We start from the raw sequence: 23463 nt of genomic DNA, 5'->3' as shown, positions 1-23463 counted from the left end.
GTTGGTTGCAGTTATAATAATACAGTAGCCTCCAGATAATTACTCCTTAATACGAGAGTTAAAACTATAGTTGGTTAACTTTGTAATTACAGTCGCCTCCAGATAATTGCTCCTTAATACTAGAGTTAAAACTATAGTTGGTTCCCTTTATAATTACAGGAGCCTCCAGATAATTGCTCCTTAATACTAGAGTTAAAACTATAGTTGGTTACCTTTATAATTACAGGAGCCTCCAGATAATTACTCCTTAATACCAGAGTTAAAACTATAGTTGGTTACCGTTATAATTACAGTAGCCTCCAGATAATTACTCTTTAATACGAGAGTTAAAACTATAGTTGGTTACCGTTATAATTACCGTAGTCTCCAGATAATTACTCTTTAATACGAGAGTTAAAACTATAGTTGGTTCCCTTTAAAATTACAGTAGCCTCCAGATAATTACTCTTTAATACGAGAGTTAAAACTATAGTTGGTTACCTTTATAATTACAGTAGTATCCAGATAATTACTCTTTAATACGAGAGTTAAAACTATTGTTGGTTACCGTTATAATTACAGTGGTCTCCAGCTAAATGCTCCTTAATACGAGTAAAAACTATAGTTGGTTACCTTTATAATTACAGTAGTCTCCAGATAATTACTCTTTAATACGAGAGTTAAAACTATAGTTGGTTAACTTTATAATTACAGAAGTCTCCAGCTAATTGCTCGTTAATACGAGAGTACAAACTATTGTTGGTTACCTTTATAATTACAGTAGTCTCCAGCTAATTGCTCCTTAATACGAGAGTACAAACTATTGTTGGTTACCTTTATAATTACAGTAGTCTCCAGATAATTACTCCTTAATACTAGAGTTAAAACTATAGTTGGTGACCTTTATAATTACAGTAGCCTCCAGATAATTACTCCTTAACACGAGAGTAAAAACTCTTGTTGGTTACCTTTATAATTACAGTAGTCTCCAGATAATTACTCCTTAATACGAGAGTTAAAACTAGAGTTGGTTACCTTTATAATTACAGTGGTCTCCAGCTAATTACTCTTTAATACGAGAGTTAAAACTATAGTTGGTTACCTTTATAATTACAGTAGTCTCCAGATAATTACTCTTTAATACGAGAGTTAAAACTATAGTTGGTTACCTTTATAATTACAGTAGTCTCCAGATAATTACTCTTTAATACGAGAGTTAAAACTATTGTTGGTTACCGTTATAATTACAGTGGTCTCCAGCTAAATGCTCCTTCATACGAGAGTAAAAACTATAGTTGGTTACCTTTATAATTACAGTAGTCTCCAGATAATTACTCTTTAATACGAGAGTTAAAACTATAGTTGGTTAACTTTATAATTACAGTAGTCTCCAGCTAATTGCTCCTTAATACGAGAGTACAAACTATTGTTGGTTAACAACCTCTCGTATTAAGGAGTAATAGTTGGTTACCTTTATAATTACTCCTTACGAAGTTGGTTACCTTTATAATTACTCCTTACCAACAGTAGCCTCCAGATAACTATAAAGGTAACCATCGTTGGTTACAGTTATAATTACAGTCATCTCCAGATAATTACTCCTTAATACTAGAGTAAAAACTATAGTTGGTTAACTTTGTAATTACAGTAGCCTCCAGATAATTACTCCTTAATACGAGAGTTAAAACTATAGTTGGTTAACTTTGTAATTACAGTGGCCTCCAGATAATTACTCCTTAATACTAGAGTAAAAACTATAGTTGGTTAACTTTGTAATTACAGTAGCCTCCAGATAATTACTCCTTAATACGAGAGTTAAAACTATTGTTGGTTAACTTTGTAATTCCAGTAGCCTCCAGATAATTACTCCTTAGTACGAGAGTTAAAACTATAGTTGGTTAACTTTGTAATTACAGTAGCCTCCAGATAATTACTCCTTAATACAAGAGTTAAAACTATAGTTGGTTAACTTTGTAATTACAGTGGCCTCCAGATAATTACTCCTTAATACGAGAGTTAAAACTATTGTTGGTTAACTTTGTAATTACAGTAGCCTCCAGATAATTACTCCTTAATACGAGAGTTAAAACTATAGTTGGTTAACTTTGTAATTACAGTAGCCTCCAGATAATTACTCCTTAATATGAGAGTTAAAACTATAGTTGGTTAACTTTGTAATTACAGTAGCCTCCAGATAATTTCTCCTTAATACGAGAGTTAAAACTATAGTTGGTTAACTTTGTAATTACAGTCGCCTCCAGATAATTACTCCTTAATACGAGAGTTAAAACTATAGTTGGTTAACTTTGTAATTACAGTCGCCTCCAGATAATTACTCCTTAATACGAGAGTTAAAACTATCGTTGGTTAACTTTGTAATTACAGTTGTCTCCAGATAATTACTCCTTAATACGAGAGTTAAAACTATAGTTGGTTAACTTTGTAATTACAGTCGCCTCCAGATAATTACTCCTTAATACGAGAGTTAAAACTATCGTTGGTTAATTTTGTAATTACAGTTGTCTCCAGATAATTACTCCTTAATACGAGAGTTAAAACTATAGTTGGTTAACTTTGTAATTACAGTAGCCTCCAGATAATTACTCCTTAATACGAGAGTTAAAACTATAGTTGGTTAACTTTGTAATTACAGTAGCCTCCAGATAATTACTCCTTAATACGAGAGTTAAAACTATAGTTGGTTGCAGTTATAATAATACAGTAGCCTCCAGATAATTACTCCTTAATACGAGAGTTAAAACTATAGTTGGTTAACTTTGTAATTACAGTCGCCTCCAGATAATTACTCCTTAATACGAGAGTTAAAACTATCCTTGGTTAACTTTGTAATTACAGTCGCCTCCAGATAATTACTCCTTAATACGAGAGTTAAAACTATCGTTAGTTAACTTTGTAATTACAGTCGCCTCCAGATAATTACTCCTTAATACGAGAGTTAAAACTATCGTTGGTTAACTTTGTAATTACAGTTGTCTCCAGATAATTACTCCTTAATATGAGAGTTAAAACTATAGTTGGTTAACTTTGTAATTACAGTGGCCTCCAGATAATTACTCCTTAATACGAGAGTTAAAACTATAGTTGGTTAACTTTGTAATTACAGTAGCCTCCAGATAATTACTCCTTAATACGAGAGTTAAAACTATAGTTGGTTGCAGTTATAATAATACAGTAGCCTCCAGATAATTACTCCTTAATACGAGATTTAAAACTATAGTTGGTTAACTTTGTAATTACAGTAGCCTCCAGATAATTACTCTTTAATACGAGAGTTAAAACTATAGTTGGTTGCAGTTATAATAATGCAGTAGCCTCCAGATAATTACTCCTTAATACGAGAGTTAAAACTATAGTTGGTTACCTTTATAATTACAGTAGCCTCCAGATAATTACTCCTTAATACCAGAGTTAAAACTATAGTTGGTTACCGTTATAATTACAGTAGTCTCCAGATAATTACTCTAATACTAGAGTTAAAACTATAGTTGGTTTCCGTTATAATTACAGTAGCCTCCAGATAATTACTTTAATACTAGAGTTAAAACTATAGTTGGTTACCGTTACAATTACAGTAGTCTCCAGATAATTACTCTTTAATACGAGAGTTAAAACTATAGTTGGTTACCTTTATAATTACAGTAGTCTCCAGCTAATTGCTCCTTAATACGAGAGTGCAAACTATCGTTGGTTACCTTTATAATTACAGGAGCCTCCAGATAATTACTCCTTAACACGAGAGTAAAAACTATTGTTGGTTACCTTTATAATTACAGTAGTCTCCAGATAATTACTCCTTAATATGAGAGTAAAAACTATTGTTGGTTACCTTTATAATTACAGTAGTCTCCAGATAATTACTCCTTAATACGAGAGTAAAAACTATAGATGGTTAACTTTATAATTACAGTAGCCTCCAGATAATTACTCTTTAATACGAGAGTTAAAACTATAGTTGGTTAACTTTATAATTACAGAAGTCTCCAGCTAATTGCTCGTTAATACGAGAGTTAAAACTATAGTTGGTTACCTTTATAATTACAGTAGCCTCCAGATAATTACTCCTTAACACGAGAGTAAAAACTATTGTTGGTTACCTTTATAATTACAGTAGTCTCCAGATAATTACTCCTTAATACGAGAGTAAAAACTATTGTTGGTTACCTTTATAATTACAGTAGTCTCCAGATAATTACTCCTTAATATGAGAGTAAAAACTCTTGTTGGTTACCTTTATAATTACAGTAGCCTCCAGATAATTACTTCTTAATACGAGAGTTAAAACTATAGTTGGTTACCTTTATAATTACAGTTGTCTCCAGATAATTACTCCTTAATACTAGAGTTAAAACTATTGTTGGTTACCTTTATAATTACAGTAGTCTCCAGCTAATTGCTCCTCAATATGAGAGGATAAACTATAGTTGGTTACCTTTATAATTACAGTAGTCTCCAGATAATTACTCCTTAATACCAGAGTTAAAACTATAGTTGGTTACCGTTATAATTACAGTAGCCTCCAGATAATTACTCTTTAATACGAGAGTTAAAACTATAGTTGGTTACCGTTATAATTACCGTAGTCTCCAGATAATTACTCTTTAATACGAGAGTTAAAACTATAGTTGGTTCCCTTTAAAATTACAGTAGCCTCCAGATAATTACTCTTTAATACGAGAGTTAAAACTATAGTTGGTTACCTTTATAATTACAGTAGTATCCAGATAATTACTCTTTAATACGAGAGTTAAAACTATTGTTGGTTACCGTTATAATTACAGTGGTCTCCAGCTAAATGCTCCTTAATACGAGTAAAAACTATAGTTGGTTACCTTTATAATTACAGTAGTCTCCAGATAATTACTCTTTAATACGAGAGTTAAAACTATAGTTGGTTAACTTTATAATTACAGAAGTCTCCAGCTAATTGCTCGTTAATACGAGAGTACAAACTATTGTTGGTTACCTTTATAATTACAGTAGTCTCCAGCTAATTGCTCCTTAATACGAGAGTACAAACTATTGTTGGTTACCTTTATAATTACAGTAGTCTCCAGATAATTACTCCTTAATACTCGAGTTAAAACTATAGTTGGTGACCTTTATAATTACAGTAGCCTCCAGATAATTACTCCTTAACACGAGAGTAAAAACTCTTGTTGGTTACCTTTATAATTACAGTAGTCTCCAGATAATTACTCCTTAATACGAGAGTTAAAACTAGAGTTGGTTACCTTTATAATTACAGTGGTCTCCAGCTAATTACTCTTTAATACGAGAGTTAAAACTATAGTTGGTTACCTTTATAATTACAGTAGTCTCCAGATAATTACTCTTTAATACGAGAGTTAAAACTATAGTTGGTTACCTTTATAATTACAGTAGTCTCCAGATAATTACTCTTTAATACGAGAGTTAAAACTATTGTTGGTTACCGTTATAATTACAGTGGTCTCCAGCTAAATGCTCCTTCATACGAGAGTAAAAACTATAGTTGGTTACCTTTATAATTACAGTAGTCTCCAGATAATTACTCTTTAATACGAGAGTTAAAACTATAGTTGGTTAACTTTATAATTACAGTAGTCTCCAGCTAATTGCTCCTTAATACGAGAGTACAAACTATTGTTGGTTAACAACCTCTCGTATTAAGGAGTAATAGTTGGTTACCTTTATAATTACTCCTTACGAAGTTGGTTACCTTTATAATTACTCCTTACCAACAGTAGCCTCCAGATAACTATAAAGGTAACCATCGTTGGTTACAGTTATAATTACAGTCATCTCCAGATAATTACTCCTTAATACTAGAGTAAAAACTATAGTTGGTTAACTTTGTAATTACAGTAGCCTCCAGATAATTACTCCTTAATACGAGAGTTAAAACTATAGTTGGTTAACTTTGTAATTACAGTGGCCTCCAGATAATTACTCCTTAATACTAGAGTAAAAACTATAGTTGGTTAACTTTGTAATTACAGTAGCCTCCAGATAATTACTCCTTAATACGAGAGTTAAAACTATTGTTGGTTAACTTTGTAATTCCAGTAGCCTCCAGATAATTACTCCTTAATACGAGAGTTAAAACTATAGTTGGTTAACTTTGTAATTACAGTAGCCTCCAGATAATTACTCCTTAATACAAGAGTTAAAACTATAGTTGGTTAACTTTGTAATTACAGTGGCCTCCAGATAATTACTCCTTAATACGAGAGTTAAAACTATTGTTGGTTAACTTTGTAATTACAGTAGCCTCCAGATAATTACTCCTTAATACGAGAGTTAAAACTATAGTTGGTTAACTTTGTAATTACAGTAGCCTCCAGATAATTACTCCTTAATATGAGAGTTAAAACTATAGTTGGTTAACTTTGTAATTACAGTAGCCTCCAGATAATTTCTCCTTAATACGAGAGTTAAAACTATAGTTGGTTAACTTTGTAATTACAGTCGCCTCCAGATAATTACTCCTTAATACGAGAGTTAAAACTATAGTTGGTTAACTTTGTAATTACAGTCGCCTCCAGATAATTACTCCTTAATACGAGAGTTAAAACTATCGTTGGTTAACTTTGTAATTACAGTTGTCTCCAGATAATTACTCCTTAATACGAGAGTTAAAACTATAGTTGGTTAACTTTGTAATTACAGTCGCCTCCAGATAATTACTCCTTAATACGAGAGTTAAAACTATCGTTGGTTAATTTTGTAATTACAGTTGTCTCCAGATAATTACTCCTTAATACGAGAGTTAAAACTATAGTTGGTTAACTTTGTAATTACAGTAGCCTCCAGATAATTACTCCTTAATACGAGAGTTAAAACTATAGTTGGTTAACTTTGTAATTACAGTAGCCTCCAGATAATTACTCCTTAATACGAGAGTTAAAACTATAGTTGGTTGCAGTTATAATAATACAGTAGCCTCCAGATAATTACTCCTTAATACGAGAGTTAAAACTATAGTTGGTTAACTTTGTAATTACAGTCGCCTCCAGATAATTACTCCTTAATACGAGAGTTAAAACTATCCTTGGTTAACTTTGTAATTACAGTCGCCTCCAGATAATTACTCCTTAATACGAGAGTTAAAACTATCGTTAGTTAACTTTGTAATTACAGTCGCCTCCAGATAATTACTCCTTAATACGAGAGTTAAAACTATCGTTGGTTAACTTTGTAATTACAGTTGTCTCCAGATAATTACTCCTTAATACGAGAGTTAAAACTATAGTTGGTTAACTTTGTAATTACAGTGGCCTCCAGATAATTACTCCTTAATACGAGAGTTAAAACTATAGTTGGTTAACTTTGTAATTACAGTAGCCTCCAGATAATTACTCCTTAATACGAGAGTTAAAACTATAGTTGGTTGCAGTTATAATAATACAGTAGCCTCCAGATAATTACTCCTTAATACGAGATTTAAAACTATAGTTGGTTAACTTTGTAATTACAGTAGCCTCCAGATAATTACTCTTTAATACGAGAGTTAAAACTATAGTTGGTTGCAGTTATAATAATGCAGTAGCCTCCAGATAATTACTCCTTAATACGAGAGTTAAAACTATAGTTGGTTAACTTTATAATTACAGTAGTCTCCAGCTAATTGCTCCTTAATACGAGAGTACAAACTATCGTTGGTTAACTTTGTAATTACAGTCGCCTCCAGATAATTACTCCTTAATACGAGAGTTAAAACTATAGTTGGTTAACTTTGTAATTACAGTCATCTCCAGATAATTACTCCTTAATACGAGAGTTAAAACTATCGTTGGTTAACTTTGTAATTACAGTCGCCTCCAGATAATTACTCCTTAAAACTAGAGTTAAAACTATCGTTGGTTACAGTTATAATTACAGTCATCTCCAGATAATTACTCCTTAATACGAGAGTTAAAACAATAGTTGGTTAACTTTGTAATTACAGTCATCTCCAGATAATTACTCCTTAATACGAGAGTTAAAACTATAGTTGGTTAACTTTGTAATTACAGTCATCTCCAGATAATTACTCCTTAATACGAGAGTTAAAACTATAGTTGGTTAACTTTGTAATTACAGTCATCTCCAGATAATTACTCCTTAATACGAGAGTTAAAACTATAGTTGGTTAACTTTGTAATTACAGTAGCCTCCAGATAATTACTCCTTAATACGAGAGTTAAAACTATAGTTGGTTGCAGTTATAATAATACAGTAGCCTCCAGATAATTACTCCTTAATACAAGAGTTAAATCTATAGTTGGTTAACTTTGTAATTACAGTAGCCTCCAGATAATTACTCCTTAATACGAGAGTTAAAACTATAGCTGGTTAACTTTGTAATTACAGTAGCCTCCAGATAATTACTCCTTAATACGAGAGTTAAAACTATAGTTGGTTAACTTTGTAATTACAGTAGCCTCCAGATAATTACTCCTTAATACGAGAGTTAAAACTATAGTTGGTTGCAGTTATAATAATACAGTAGCCTCCAGATAATTACTCCTTAATACGAGAGTTAAAACTATAGTTGGTTAACTTTGTAATTACAGTAGCCTCCAGATAATTACTCCTTAATACGAGAGTTAAATCTATAGTTGGTTAACTTTGTAATTACAGTAGCCTCCAGATAATTACTCCTTAATACGAGAGTTAAAACTATAGTTGGTTAACTTTGTAATTACAGTCATCTCCAGATAATTACTCCTTAATACGAGAGTTAAAACTATAGTTGGTTAACTTTGTAATTACAGTAGCCTCCAGATAATTACTCCTTAATACGAGAGTTAAAACTATAGTTGGTTGCAGTTATAATAATACAGTAGCCTCCAGATAATTACTCCTTAATACGAGAGTTAAAACTATAGTTGGTTAACTTTGTAATTACAGTAGCCTCCAGATAATTACTCCTTAATACGAGAGTTAAAACTATAGTTGGTTGCAGTTATAATAATACAGTAGCCTCCAGATAATTACTCCTTAATACGAGAGTTAAAACTATAGTTGGTTAACTTTGTAATTACAGTAGCCTCCAGATAATTACTCCTTAATACGAGAGTTAAAACTATCGTTGGTTACAGTTATAATTACAGTCGCCTCCAGATAATTACTCCTTAATACGAGAGTTAAAACTATAGTTGGTTAACTTTATAATTACAGTAGTCTCCAGCTAATTGCTCCTTAATACGAGAGTACAAACTATCGTTGGTTAACTTTGTAATTACAGTCGCCTCCAGATAATTACTCCTTAATACGAGAGTTAAAACTATAGTTGGTTAACTTTGTAATTACAGTCGCCTCCAGATAATTACTCCTTAATACGAGAGTTAAAACTATAGTTGGTTGCAGTTATAATAATACAGTAGCCTCCAGATAATTACTCCTTAATACGAGAGTTAAAACTATAGTTGGTTGCAGTTATAATAATACAGTAGCCTCCAGATAATTACTCCTTAATACGAGAGTTAAAACTAAAGTTGGTTAACTTTGTAATTACAGTTGTCTCCAGATAATTACTCCTTAATACGAGAGTTAAAACTATCGTTGGTTAACTTTGTAATTACAGTCGCCTCCAGATAATTACTCCTTAATACGAGAGTTAAAACTATCGTTGGTTACAGTTATAATTACAGTCGTCTCCAGATAATTACTCTTTAATACTAGAGTTTAAACTATAGTTGATTACCGTTATAATTACAGTAGTCTCCAGATAATTACTCTTTAATACTAGAGTTTAAACTATAGTTGGTTACCGTTATAATTACAGTAGCCTCCAGATAATTACTCTTTAATACTAGAGTTAAAACTATAGTTGGTTACCTTTAAAATTACAGTACCCTCCAGATAAATACTCTTTAATACGAGAGTTAAAACTATAGTTGGTTACCTTTAAAATTACAGTCGCCTCCAGATAATTACTCTTTAATACGAGAGTTAAAACTATAGTTGGTTACCTTTATAATTACAGTAGCCTCCAGATAATTACTCCTTAATACCAGAGTTAAAACTATAGTTGGTTACCGTTATAATTACAGTAGTCTCCAGATAATTACTCTAATACTAGAGTTAAAACTATAGTTGGTTACCGTTATAATTACAGTAGCCTCCAGATAATTACTTTAATACTAGAGTTAAAACTATAGTTGGTTACCGTTACAATTACAGTAGTCTCCAGATAATTACTCTTTAATACGAGAGTTAAAACTATAGTTGGTTACCTTTATAATTACAGTAGTCTCCAGCTAATTGCTCCTTAATACGAGAGTGCAAACTATCGTTGGTTACCTTTATAATTACAGGAGCCTCCAGATAATTACTCCTTAATACCAGAGTTAAAACTATAGTTGGTTACCTTTATAATTACAGTAGTCTCCAGATAATTACTCCTTAATACTAGAGTTAAAACTATAGTTGGTTACCTTTATAATTACAGTAGCCTCCAGATAATTACTCCTTAACACGAGAGTAAAAACTATTGTTGGTTACCTTTATAATTACAGTAGTCTCCAGATAAATACTCCTTAATATGAGAGTAAAAACTATTGTTGGTTACCTTTATAATTACAGTAGTCTCCAGATAATTACTCCTTAATACGAGAGTAAAAACTATAGATGGTTAACTTTATAATTACAGTAGCCTCCAGATAATTACTCTTTAATACGAGAGTTAAAACTATAGTTGGTTAACTTTATAATTACAGAAGTCTCCAGCTAATTGCTCGTTAATACGAGAGTTAAAACTATAGTTGGTTACCTTTATAATTACAGTAGCCTCCAGATAATTACTCCTTAACACGAGAGTAAAAACTATTGTTGGTTACCTTTATAATTACAGTAGTCTCCAGATAATTACTCCTTAATACGAGAGTAAAAACTATTGTTGGTTACCTTTATAATTACAGTAGTCTCCAGATAATTACTCCTTAATATGAGAGTAAAAACTATTGTTGGTTACCTTTATAATTACAGTAGCCTCCAGATAATTACTTCTTAATACGAGAGTTAAAACTATAGTTGGTTACCTTTATAATTACAGTTGTCTCCAGATAATTACTCCTTAATACTAGAGTTAAAACTATTGTTGGTTACCTTTATAATTACAGTAGTCTCCAGCTAATTGCTCCTCAATATGAGAGTATAAACTATAGTTGGTTACCTTTATAATTACAGTAGTCTCCAGATAATTACTCCTTAACACAAGAGTAAAAACAATTGTTGGTTACCTTTATAATTACATTCGTCTCCAGATAATTACTCCTTAATACTAGAGTTAAAACTATAGTTGGTTCCCTTTATAATTACAGGAGCCTCCAGATAATTGCTCCTTAATACTAGAGTTAAAACTATAGTTGGTTACCTTTATAATTACAGGAGCCTCCAGATAATTACTCCTTAATACCAGAGTTAAAACTATAGTTGGTTACCGTTATAATTACAGTAGCCTCCAGATAATTACTCTTTAATACGAGAGTTAAAACTATAGTTGGTTACCGTTATAATTACCGTAGTCTCCAGATAATTACTCTTTAATACGAGAGTTAAAACTATAGTTGGTTCCCTTTAAAATTACAGTAGCCTCCAGATAATTACTCTTTAATACGAGAGTTAAAACTATAGTTGGTTGCCTTTATAATTACAGTAGTATCCAGATAATTACTCTTTAATACGAGAGTTAAAACTATTGTTGGTTACCGTTATAATTACAGTGGTCTCCAGCTAAATGCTCCTTAATACGAGTAAAAACTATAGTTGGTTACCTTTATAATTACAGTAGTCTCCAGATAATTACTCTTTAATACGAGAGTTAAAACTATAGTTGGTTAACTTTATAATTACAGAAGTCTCCAGCTAATTGCTCGTTAATACGAGAGTACAAACTATTGTTGGTTACCTTTATAATTACAGTAGTCTCCAGCTAATTGCTCCTTAATACGAGAGTACAAACTATTGTTGGTTACCTTTATAATTACAGTAGTCTCCAGATAATTACTCCTTAATACTAGAGTTAAAACTATAGTTGGTGACCTTTATAATTACAGTAGCCTCCAGATAATTACTCCTTAACACGAGAGTAAAAACTCTTGTTGGTTACCTTTATAATTACAGTAGTCTCCAGATAATTACTCCTTAATACGAGAGTTAAAACTAGAGTTGGTTACCTTTATAATTACAGTGGTCTCCAGCTAATTACTCTTTAATACGAGAGTTAAAACTATAGTTGGTTACCTTTATAATTACAGTAGTCTCCAGATAATTACTCTTTAATACGAGAGTTAAAACTATAGTTGGTTACCTTTATAATTACAGTAGTCTCCAGATAATTACTCTTTAATACGAGAGTTAAAACTATTGTTGGTTACCGTTATAATTACAGTGGTCTCCAGCTAAATGCTCCTTCATACGAGAGTAAAAACTATAGTTGGTTACCTTTATAATTACAGTAGTCTCCAGATAATTACTCTTTAATACGAGAGTTAAAACTATAGTTGGGTAACTTTATAATTACAGTAGTCTCCAGCTAATTGCTCCTTAATACGAGAGTTCAAACTATTGTTGGTTAACAACCTCTCGTATTAAGGAGTAATAGTTGGTTACCTTTATAATTACTCCTTACCAACTCCTTACGAAGTTGGTTACCTTTATAATTACTCCTTACCAACAGTAGCCTCCAGATAACTATAAAGGTAACCATCGTTGGTTACAGTTATAATTACAGTCATCTCCAGATAATTACTCCTTAATACTAGAGTAAAAACTATAGTTGGTTAACTTTGTAATTACAGTAGCCTCCAGATAATTACTCCTTAATACGAGAGTTAAAACTATAGTTGGTTAACTTTGTAATTACAGTGGCCTCCAGATAATTACTCCTTAATACTAGAGTAAAAACTATAGTTGGTTAACTTTGTAATTACAGTAGCCTCCAGATAATTACTCCTTAATACGAGAGTTAAAACTATTGTTGGTTAACTTTGTAATTCCAGTAGCCTCCAGATAATTACTCCTTAATACGAGAGTTAAAACTATAGTTGGTTAACTTTGTAATTACAGTAGCCTCCAGATAATTACTCCTTAATACAAGAGTTAAAACTATAGTTGGTTAACTTTGTAATTACAGTGGCCTCCAGATAATTACTCCTTAATACGAGAGTTAAAACTATAGTTGGTTGCAGTTATAATAATACAGTAGCCTCCAGATAATTACTCCTTAATACGAGAGTTAAAACTATAGTTGGTTAACTTTGTAATTACAGTAGCCTCCAGATAATTACTCCTTAATACGAGAGTTAAATCTATAGTTGGTTAACTTTGTAATTACAGTAGCCTCCAGATAATTACTCCTTAATACGAGAGTTAAAACTATAGTTGGTTAACTTTGTAATTACAGTCATCTCCAGATAATTACTCCTTAATACGAGAGTTAAAACTATAGTTGGTTAACTTTGTAATTACAGTAGCCTCCAGATAATTACTCCTTAATACGAGAGTTAAAACTATAGTTGGTTGCAGTTATAATAATACAGTAGCCTCCAGATAATTACTCCTTAATACGAGAGTTAAAACTATAGTTGGTTAACTTTGTAATTACAGTAGCCTCCAGATAATTACTCCTTAATACGAGAGTTAAAACTATAGTTGGTTGCAGTTATAATAATACAGTAGCCTCCAGATAATTACTCCTTAATACGAGAGTTAAAACTATAGTTGGTTAACTTTGTAATTACAGTAGCCTCCAGATAATTACTCCTTAATACGAGAGTTAAAACTATCGTTGGTTACAGTTATAATTACAGTCGCCTCCAGATAATTACTCCTTAATACGAGAGTTAAAACTATAGTTGGTTAACTTTATAATTACAGTAGTCTCCAGCTAATTGCTCCTTAATACGAGAGTACAAACTATCGTTGGTTAACTTTGTAATTACAGTCGCCTCCAGATAATTACTCCTTAATACGAGAGTTAAAACTATAGTTGGTTAACTTTGTAATTACAGTCGCCTCCAGATAATTACTCCTTAATACGAGAGTTAAAACTATAGTTGGTTGCAGTTATAATAATACAGTAGCCTCCAGATAATTACTCCTTAATACGAGAGTTAAAACTATAGTTGGTTGCAGTTATAATAATACAGTAGCCTCCAGATAATTACTCCTTAATACGAGAGTTAAAACTAAAGTTGGTTAACTTTGTAATTACAGTTGTCTCCAGATAATTACTCCTTAATACGAGAGTTAAAACTATCGTTGGTTAACTTTGTAATTACAGTCGCCTCCAGATAATTACTCCTTAATACGAGAGTTAAAACTATCGTTGGTTACAGTTATAATTACAGTCGTCTCCAGATAATTACTCTTTAATACTAGAGTTTAAACTATAGTTGATTACCGTTACAATTACAGTAGTCTCCAGATAATTACTCTTTAATACTAGAGTTTAAACTATAGTTGGTTACCGTTATAATTACAGTAGCCTCCAGATAATTACTCTTTAATACTAGAGTTAAAACTATAGTTGGTTACCTTTAAAATTACAGTACCCTCCAGATAAATACTCTTTAATACGAGAGTTAAAACTATAGTTGGTTACCTTTAAAATTACAGTCGCCTCCAGATAATTACTCTTTAATACGAGAGTTAAAACTATAGTTGGTTACCTTTATAATTACAGTAGCCTCCAGATAATTACTCCTTAATACCAGAGTTAAAACTATAGTTGGTTACCGTTATAATTACAGTAGTCTCCAGATAATTACTCTAATACTAGAGTTAAAACTATAGTTGGTTACCGTTATAATTACAGTAGCCTCCAGATAATTACTTTAATACTAGAGTTAAAACTATAGTTGGTTACCGTTACAATTACAGTAGTCTCCAGATAATTACTCTTTAATACGAGAGTTAAAACTATAGTTGGTTACCTTTATAATTACAGTAGTCTCCAGCTAATTGCTCCTTAATACGAGAGTGCAAACTATCGTTGGTTACCTTTATAATTACAGGAGCCTCCAGATAATTACTCCTTAATACCAGAGTTAAAACTATAGTTGGTTACCTTTATAATTACAGTAGTCTCCAGATAATTACTCCTTAATACTAGAGTTAAAACTATAGTTGGTTACCTTTATAATTACAGTAGCCTCCAGATAATTACTCCTTAACACGAGAGTAAAAACTATTGTTGGTTACCTTTATAATTACAGTAGTCTCCAGATAAATACTCCTTAATATGAGAGTAAAAACTATTGTTGGTTACCTTTATAATTACAGTAGTCTCCAGATAATTACTCCTTAATACGAGAGTAAAAACTATAGATGGTTAACTTTATAATTACAGTAGCCTCCAGATAATTACTCTTTAATACGAGAGTTAAAACTATAGTTGGTTAACTTTATAATTACAGAAGTCTCCAGCTAATTGCTCGTTAATACGAGAGTTAAAACTATAGTTGGTTACCTTTATAATTACAGTAGCCTCCAGATAATTACTCCTTAACACGAGAGTAAAAACTATTGTTGGTTACCTTTATAATTACAGTAGTCTCCAGATAATTACTCCTTAATACGAGAGTAAAAACTATTGTTGGTTACCTTTATAATTACAGTAGTCTCCAGATAATTACTCCTTAATATGAGAGTAAAAACTATTGTTGGTTACCTTTATAATTACAGTAGCCTCCAGATAATTACTTCTTAATACGAGAGTTAAAACTATAGTTGGTTACCTTTATAATTACAGTTGTCTCCAGATAATTACTCCTTAATACTAGAGTTAAAACTATTGTTGGTTACCTTTATAATTACAGTAGTCTCCAGCTAATTGCTCCTCAATATGAGAGTATAAACTATAGTTGGTTACCTTTATAATTACAGTAGTCTCCAGATAATTACTCCTTAACACAAGAGTAAAAACAATTGTTGGTTACCTTTATAATTACATTCGTCTCCAGATAATTACTCCTTAATACTAGAGTTAAAACTATAGTTGGTTCCCTTTATAATTACAGGAGCCTCCAGATAATTGCTCCTTAATACTAGAGTTAAAACTATAGTTGGTTACCTTTATAATTACAGGAGCCTCCAGATAATTACTCCTTAATACCAGAGTTAAAACTATAGTTGGTTACCGTTATAATTACAGTAGCCTCCAGATAATTACTCTTTAATACGAGAGTTAAAACTATAGTTGGTTACCGTTATAATTACCGTAGTCTCCAGATAATTACTCTTTAATACGAGAGTTAAAACTATAGTTGGTTCCCTTTAAAATTACAGTAGCCTCCAGATAATTACTCTTTAATACGAGAGTTAAAACTATAGTTGGTTACCTTTATAATTACAGTAGTATCCAGATAATTACTCTTTAATACGAGAGTTAAAACTATTGTTGGTTACCGTTATAATTACAGTGGTCTCCAGCTAAATGCTCCTTAATACGAGTAAAAACTATAGTTGGTTACCTTTATAATTACAGTAGTCTCCAGATAATTACTCTTTAATACGAGAGTTAAAACTATAGTTGGTTAACTTTATAATTACAGAAGTCTCCAGCTAATTGCTCGTTAATACGAGAGTACAAACTATTGTTGGTTACCTTTATAATTACAGTAGTCTCCAGCTAATTGCTCCTTAATACGAGAGTACAAACTATTGTTGGTTACCTTTATAATTACAGTAGTCTCCAGATAATTACTCCTTAATACTAGAGTTAAAACTATAGTTGGTGACCTTTATAATTACAGTAGCCTCCAGATAATTACTCCTTAACACGAGAGTAAAAACTCTTGTTGGTTACCTTTATAATTACAGTAGTCTCCAGATAATTACTCCTTAATACGAGAGTTAAAACTAGAGTTGGTTACCTTTATAATTACAGTGGTCTCCAGCTAATTACTCTTTAATACGAGAGTTAAAACTATAGTTGGTTACCTTTATAATTACAGTAGTCTCCAGATAATTACTCTTTAATACGAGAGTTAAAACTATAGTTGGTTACCTTTATAATTACAGTAGTCTCCAGATAATTACTCTTTAATACGAGAGTTAAAACTATTGTTGGTTACCGTTATAATTACAGTGGTCTCCAGCTAAATGCTCCTTCATACGAGAGTAAAAACTATAGTTGGTTACCTTTATAATTACAGTAGTCTCCAGATAATTACTCTTTAATACGAGAGTTAAAACTATAGTTGGGTAACTTTATAATTACAGTAGTCTCCAGCTAATTGCTCCTTAATACGAGAGTTCAAACTATTGTTGGTTAACAACCTCTCGTATTAAGGAGTAATAGTTGGTTACCTTTATAATTACTCCTTACCAACTCCTTACGAAGTTGGTTACCTTTATAATTACTCCTTACCAACAGTAGCCTCCAGATAACTATAAAGGTAACCATCGTTGGTTACAGTTATAATTACAGTCATCTCCAGATAATTACTCCTTAATACTAGAGTAAAAACTATAGTTGGTTAACTTTGTAATTACAGTAGCCTCCAGATAATTACTCCTTAATACGAGAGTTAAAACTATAGTTGGTTAACTTTGTAATTACAGTGGCCTCCAGATAATTACTCCTTAATACTAGAGTAAAAACTATAGTTGGTTAACTTTGTAATTACAGTAGCCTCCAGATAATTACTCCTTAATACGAGAGTTAAAACTATTGTTGGTTAACTTTGTAATTCCAGTAGCCTCCAGATAATTACTCCTTAATACGAGAGTTAAAACTATAGTTGGTTAACTTTGTAATTACAGTAGCCTCCAGATAATTACTCCTTAATACAAGAGTTAAAACTATAGTTGGTTAACTTTGTAATTACAGTGGCCTCCAGATAATTACTCCTTAATACGAGAGTTAAAACTATTGTTGGTTAACTTTGTAATTACAGTAGCCTCCAGATAATTACTCCTTAATACGAGAGTTAAAACTATAGTTGGTTAACTTTGTAATTACAGTAGCCTCCAGATAATTACTCCTTAATATGAGAGTTAAAACTATAGTTGGTTAACTTTGTAATTACAGTAGCCTCCAGATAATTTCTCCTTAATACGAGAGTTAAAACTATAGTTGGTTAACTTTGTAATTACAGTCGCCTCCAGATAATTACTCCTTAATACGAGAGTTAAAACTATAGTTGGTTAACTTTGTAATTACAGTCGCCTCCAGATAATTACTCCTTAATACGAGAGTTAAAACTATCGTTGGTTAACTTTGTAATTACAGTTGTCTCCAGATAATTACTCCTTAATACGAGAGTTAAAACTATAGTTGGTTAACTTTGTAATTACAGTCGCCTCCAGATAATTACTCCTTAATACGAGAGTTAAAACTATCGTTGGTTAATTTTTTAATTACAGTTGTCTCCAGATAATTACTCCTTAATACGAGAGTTAAAACTATAGTTGGTTAACTTTGTAATTACAGTAGCCTCCAGATAATTACTCCTTAATACGAGAGTTAAAACTATAGTTGGTTAACTTTGTAATTACAGTAGCCTCCAGATAATTACTCCTTAATACGAGAGTTAAAACTATAGTTGGTTGCAGTTATAATAATACAGTAGCCTCCAGATAATTACTCCTTAATACGAGAGTTAAAACTATAGTTGGTTAACTTTGTAATTACAGTCGCCTCCAGATAATTACTCCTTAAAATGAGAGTTAAAACTATCCTTGGTTAACTTTGTAATTAGTCGCCTCCAGATAATTACTCCTTAATACGAGAGTTAAAACTATCGTTAGTTAACTTTGTAATTACAGTCGCCTCCAGATAATTACTCCTTAATACGAGAGTTAAAACTATCGTTGGTTAACTTTGTAATTACAGTTGTCTCCAGATAATTACTCCTTAATACGAGAGTTAAAACTATAGTTGGTTAACTTTGTAATTACAGTGGCCTCCAGATAATTACTCCTTAATACGAGAGTTAAAACTATAGTTGGTTAACTTTGTAATTACAGTAGCCTCCAGATAATTACTCCTTAATACGAGAGTTAAAACTATAGTTGGTTGCAGTTATAATAATACAGTAGCCTCCAGATAATTACTCCTTAATACGAGATTTAAAACTATAGTTGGTTAACTTTGTAATTACAGTAGCCTCCAGATAATTACTCTTTAATACGAGAGTTAAAACTATAGTTGGTTGCAGTTATAATAATGCAGTAGCCTCCAGATAATTACTCCTTAATACGAGAGTTAAAACTATAGTTGGTTAACTTTATAATTACAGTAGTCTCCAGCTAATTGCTCCTTAATACGAGAGTACAAACTATCGTTGGTTAACTTTGTAATTACAGTCGCCTCCAGATAATTACTCCTTAATACGAGAGTTAAAACTATAGTTGGTTAACTTTGTAATTACAGTCATCTCCAGATAATTACTCCTTAATACGAGAGTTAAAACTATCGTTGGTTAACTTTGTAATTACAGTCGCCTCCAGATAATTACTCCTTAATACTAGAGTTAAAACGATCGTTGGTTACAGTTATAATTACAGTCATCTCCAGATAATTACTCCTTAATACGAGAGTTAAAACAATAGTTGGTTAACTTTGTAATTACAGTCATCTCCAGATAATTACTCCTTAGTACGAGAGTTAAAACTATAGTTGGTTAACTTTGTAATTACAGTCATCTCCAGATAATTACTCCTTAATACGAGAGTTAAAACTATAGTTGGTTAACTTTGTAATTACAGTCGCCTCCAGATAATTACTCCTTAATACGAGAGTTAAAACTATAGTTGGTTAACTTTGTAATTACAGTAGCCTCCAGATAATTACTCCTTAATACGAGAGTTAAAACTATAGTTGGTTGCAGTTATAATAATACAGTAGCCTCCAGATAATTACTCCTTAATACAAGAGTTAAATCTATAGTTGGTTAACTTTGTAATTACAGTAGCCTCCAGATAATTACTCCTTAATACGAGAGTTAAAACTATAGCTGGTTAACTTTGTAATTACAGTAGCCTCCAGATAATTACTCCTTAATACGAGAGTTAAAACTATAGTTGGTTAACTTTGTAATTACAGTAGCCTCCAGATAATTACTCCTTAATACGAGAGTTAAAACTATAGTTGGTTGCAGTTATAATAATACAGTAGCCTCCAGATAATTACTCCTTAATACGAGAGTTAAAACTATAGTTGGTTAACTTTGTAATTACAGTAGCCTCCAGATAATTACTCCTTAATACGAGAGTTAAATCTATAGTTGGTTAACTTTGTAATTACAGTAGCCTCCAGATAATTACTCCTTAATACGAGAGTTAAAACTATAGTTGGTTAACTTTGTAATTACAGTCATCTCCAGATAATTACTCCTTAATACGAGAGTTAAAACTATAGTTGGTTAACTTTGTAATTACAGTAGCCTCCAGATAATTACTCCTTAATACGAGAGTTAAAACTATAGTTGGTTGCAGTTATAATAATACAGTAGCCTCCAGATAATTACTCCTTAATACGAGAGTTAAAACTATAGTTGGTTAACTTTGTAATTACAGTAGCCTCCAGATAATTACTCCTTAATACGAGAGTTAAAACTATAGTTGGTTGCAGTTATAATAATACAGTAGCCTCCAGATAATTACTCCTTAATACGAGAGTTAAAACTATAGTTGGTTAACTTTGTAATTACAGTAGCCTCCAGATAATTACTCCTTAATACGAGAGTTAAAACTATCGTTGGTTACAGTTATAATTACAGTCGCCTCCAGATAATTACTCCTTAATACGAGAGTTAAAACTATAGTTGGTTAACTTTGTAATTACAGTCGCCTCCAGATAATTACTCCTTAATACGAGAGTTAAAACTATAGTTGGTTGCAGTTATAATAATACAGTAGCCTCCAGATAATTACTCCTTAATACGAGAGTTAAAACTATAGTTGGTTGCAGTTATAATAATACAGTAGCCTCCAGATAATTACTCCTTAATACGAGAGTTAAAACTATAGTTGGTTAACTTTGTAATTACAGTTGTCTCCAGATAATTACTCCTTAATACGAGAGTTAAAACTATCGTTGGTTAACTTTGTAATTACAGTCGCCTCCAGATAATTACTCCTTAATACGAGAGTTAAAACTATCGTTGGTTACAGTTATAATTACAGTCGTCTCCAGATAATTACTTTCGTAAAAAGCCATTTTTGCCTGGCGAATTATTTATTTTCTCCACAATAAAATTTGGGAATATCGAGCTTCTCAACAAAAAGGCCTCGGGCCTGTTTTTAACTGATTCTACAGAAAAGCTGAAGATCTCGGAATATTTGGGACGGATCTTCATAACAAAATGTTTAACACGAAATGTTTCTTATACAGATCCACAAAACCATTGAACGCACAAGCAGAAAATGCTGCGAAAAGAACCCGAGCATTAAACGTAAAGCCAACACTAAAAAGGTCAATAGGTTTAAAACGTACGTTTCGATCGTAAGTAATTCATCGACGTCGTCATTGTGCAACTTCCGTTCAAACAGTACGTAATTAAGAGACACGTAGTCACGTGGGTTAGTGGCTGGGTAAACACAATCAGCCAGAACGATGAAGAGGAAGAAGAGGCTGATGCAGTAAAGTTGCGCAGTGAATGTTTTCATTTCCTTGACTTGACAACCAATGCAGGTTATGCTTTCACAGGATGGCACTGTTATGATGTGAACCGAATGTTATAATCCATGTAAAATGAATTTGTTCTTCAATGGGGATTGCGCTTGGTAACATGGTCGCGGGAGCACTTCCGGTGGCTACAAACATTTTCGTCAATGTTGATCTGACTGAGAGACAAGGCTGGTTTGGCGCTCTTTCCGTCTCGTGCCTTGATACTAATGCTAATAATTAATTGTACATACTGAAATTATCAACTCGAGAAGTGCGTGCCTTGTATCGCGTTAATCTAGTAAATGGTTTTCTGTGAACTTAAAATTATGTAGTTTGAGACGGGAAAGCGTGGTGTGGAGTGGATGGAGCATCTGCAGCCGGAAGCTCGAGAGGAACGATGGTGAGCATGGAGCGATGCGTCCTACATGACATCATGGCGGGAAGGGGCGACCCCGTGCCTGAGAGCTCGGCTCTGGAGAGAGACCCCGTGAGCTCGGCGCGGGAGGGAGACCCCGTGAGCTCGGTGCGGGAGGGAGACCCCGTGAGCTCGGCGCGGGAGGGCGACCCCGTGAGGTCGGTGCGGGAGGGAGGTCCCGTGAGCTCGGTGCGGGAGGGAGATCCCGTGAGCTCGGTGCGGGAGGGAGACTCCGTGAGCTCGGCGCGGGAGGGAGACTCCGTGAGCTCGGCGCGGGAGGGAGACCCCGTGAGCTCGGCGCGGGAGGGAGACCCCGTGAGCTCGGCGCGGGAGGGAGACCCCGTGAGCTCGGTGCGGGAGGGAGACCCCGTGAGCTCGGTGCGGGAGGGAGACCCCGTGAGCTCGGTGCGGGAGGGAGACCCCGTGAGCTCGGTGCGGGAGGGAGACCCCGTGAGCTCGGCTCGGGAGGTAGACCCCGTGAGCTCGGCTCGGGAGGTAGACCCCGTGAGCTCGGCTCGGGAGGGAGACCCCGTGAGCTCGGCTCGGGAGGGAGACCCCGTGAGCTCGGCTCGGGAGGAAGACCCCGTGAGCTCGGCTCGGGAGGGAGACCCCGTGAGCTCGGCTCGGGAGGGAGACCCCGTGAGCTCGGCGCGGGAGGGAGACCCCGTGAGCTCGGCGCGGGAGGGAGATCCCGTGAGCTCGGCGCGGGAGGGAGACCCCGTGAGCTCGGTGCGGGAGGGAGACCCCGTGAGCTCGGCGCGGGAGGGAGACCCCGTGAGCTCGGCTCGGGAGGGAGACCCCATGAGCTCGGCTCGGGAGGGAGACCCCGTGAGCTCGGCTCGGGAGGGAGACCCCGTGAGCTCGGCTCGGGAGGGAGACCCCGTGAGCTCGGTTCGGGAGGGAGACCACGTGAGCTCGGCTCGGGAGGGAGACCCCGTGAGCTCGGTTCAGGAGGGAGACCACGTAAGCTCGGCTCGGGAGGGAGACCCCGTAAGATCGTTTTGGGAGGGAGACCCCGTGCCTGAAACGATGTCCGTTGAAGGAGACCCTGTGTCAGAGGCATTCGTCCAGAATGAAGACACGATGTCAGAGACCCGAGTGCAGGAGGGAGCCTGTGTGCTGCTCACCTCTGATCGCGTGTCTCGAGCTTTTCGGGTCCATAAGGGAAAGTACGTTGTTTGAAGTTACCTGCTGTCATGGAAAGATTATAACTCTAGTATTAAAGAAACATTATAATTGTAATTTGTAACGGTTGATTACATCACGTTGATTGTAAAGGTGAATGAGTGAATGTCATGGTGATTTGTAAATGTGAATGAGTGTATATTCTGGTGATTTGTAAAGGTGAGTGTAATGGTGGCCTAGTGTATATCAAGGCCTAGTGTATATCAAGGCCAAGGCCTAGTGTATATATATCACCTTCACTCCTTCATTCCTCTTTTCTCCTGCCTCTGGAACAAACTCC

General features: G+C 33.9%; 1 protein-coding gene and 1 long non-coding RNA gene across 3 annotated transcripts in view; one reads left to right on the top strand and one right to left on the bottom strand.

Annotated features, from left to right (window-relative positions):
- LOC137417719 (uncharacterized) overlaps nucleotides 1-21519 on the bottom strand; it is a 56231-nt gene extending 34712 nt beyond the window's left edge. The window contains exon 1 of the long non-coding RNA XR_010982481.1: nucleotides 21410-21519. This is a non-coding gene — a long non-coding RNA (uncharacterized LOC137417719). The remainder of the gene's footprint in view (nucleotides 1-21409) is intronic.
- A 208-nt stretch (nucleotides 21520-21727) lies between these two features.
- Nucleotides 21728-23463, top strand: part of TRMT6 (tRNA methyltransferase 6 non-catalytic subunit) — a 32991-nt gene continuing 31255 nt past the window's right edge. The window contains exon 1 of one of the 2 annotated variants that reach the window (XM_068103619.2): nucleotides 21728-23167. In XM_068103619.2, the coding sequence (XP_067959720.2) occupies nucleotides 21981-23167 (1187 nt within the window). In that variant the 5' untranslated portion in view covers nucleotides 21728-21980. The remainder of the gene's footprint in view (nucleotides 23168-23463) is intronic. The other variant, XM_078786662.1, reaches the window with a different exon arrangement.

This window comes from Myxine glutinosa, chromosome 11 (assembly GCF_964187855.1).
Source record: "Myxine glutinosa chromosome 11, kmMyxGlut1.1, whole genome shotgun sequence".
NCBI classification, from domain to species: domain Eukaryota; kingdom Metazoa; phylum Chordata; class Myxini; order Myxiniformes; family Myxinidae; genus Myxine; species Myxine glutinosa.
The sequence above is the reverse complement of the archived record's forward strand: the minus strand, read 5'-3'. Positions and strand labels throughout refer to the sequence as shown.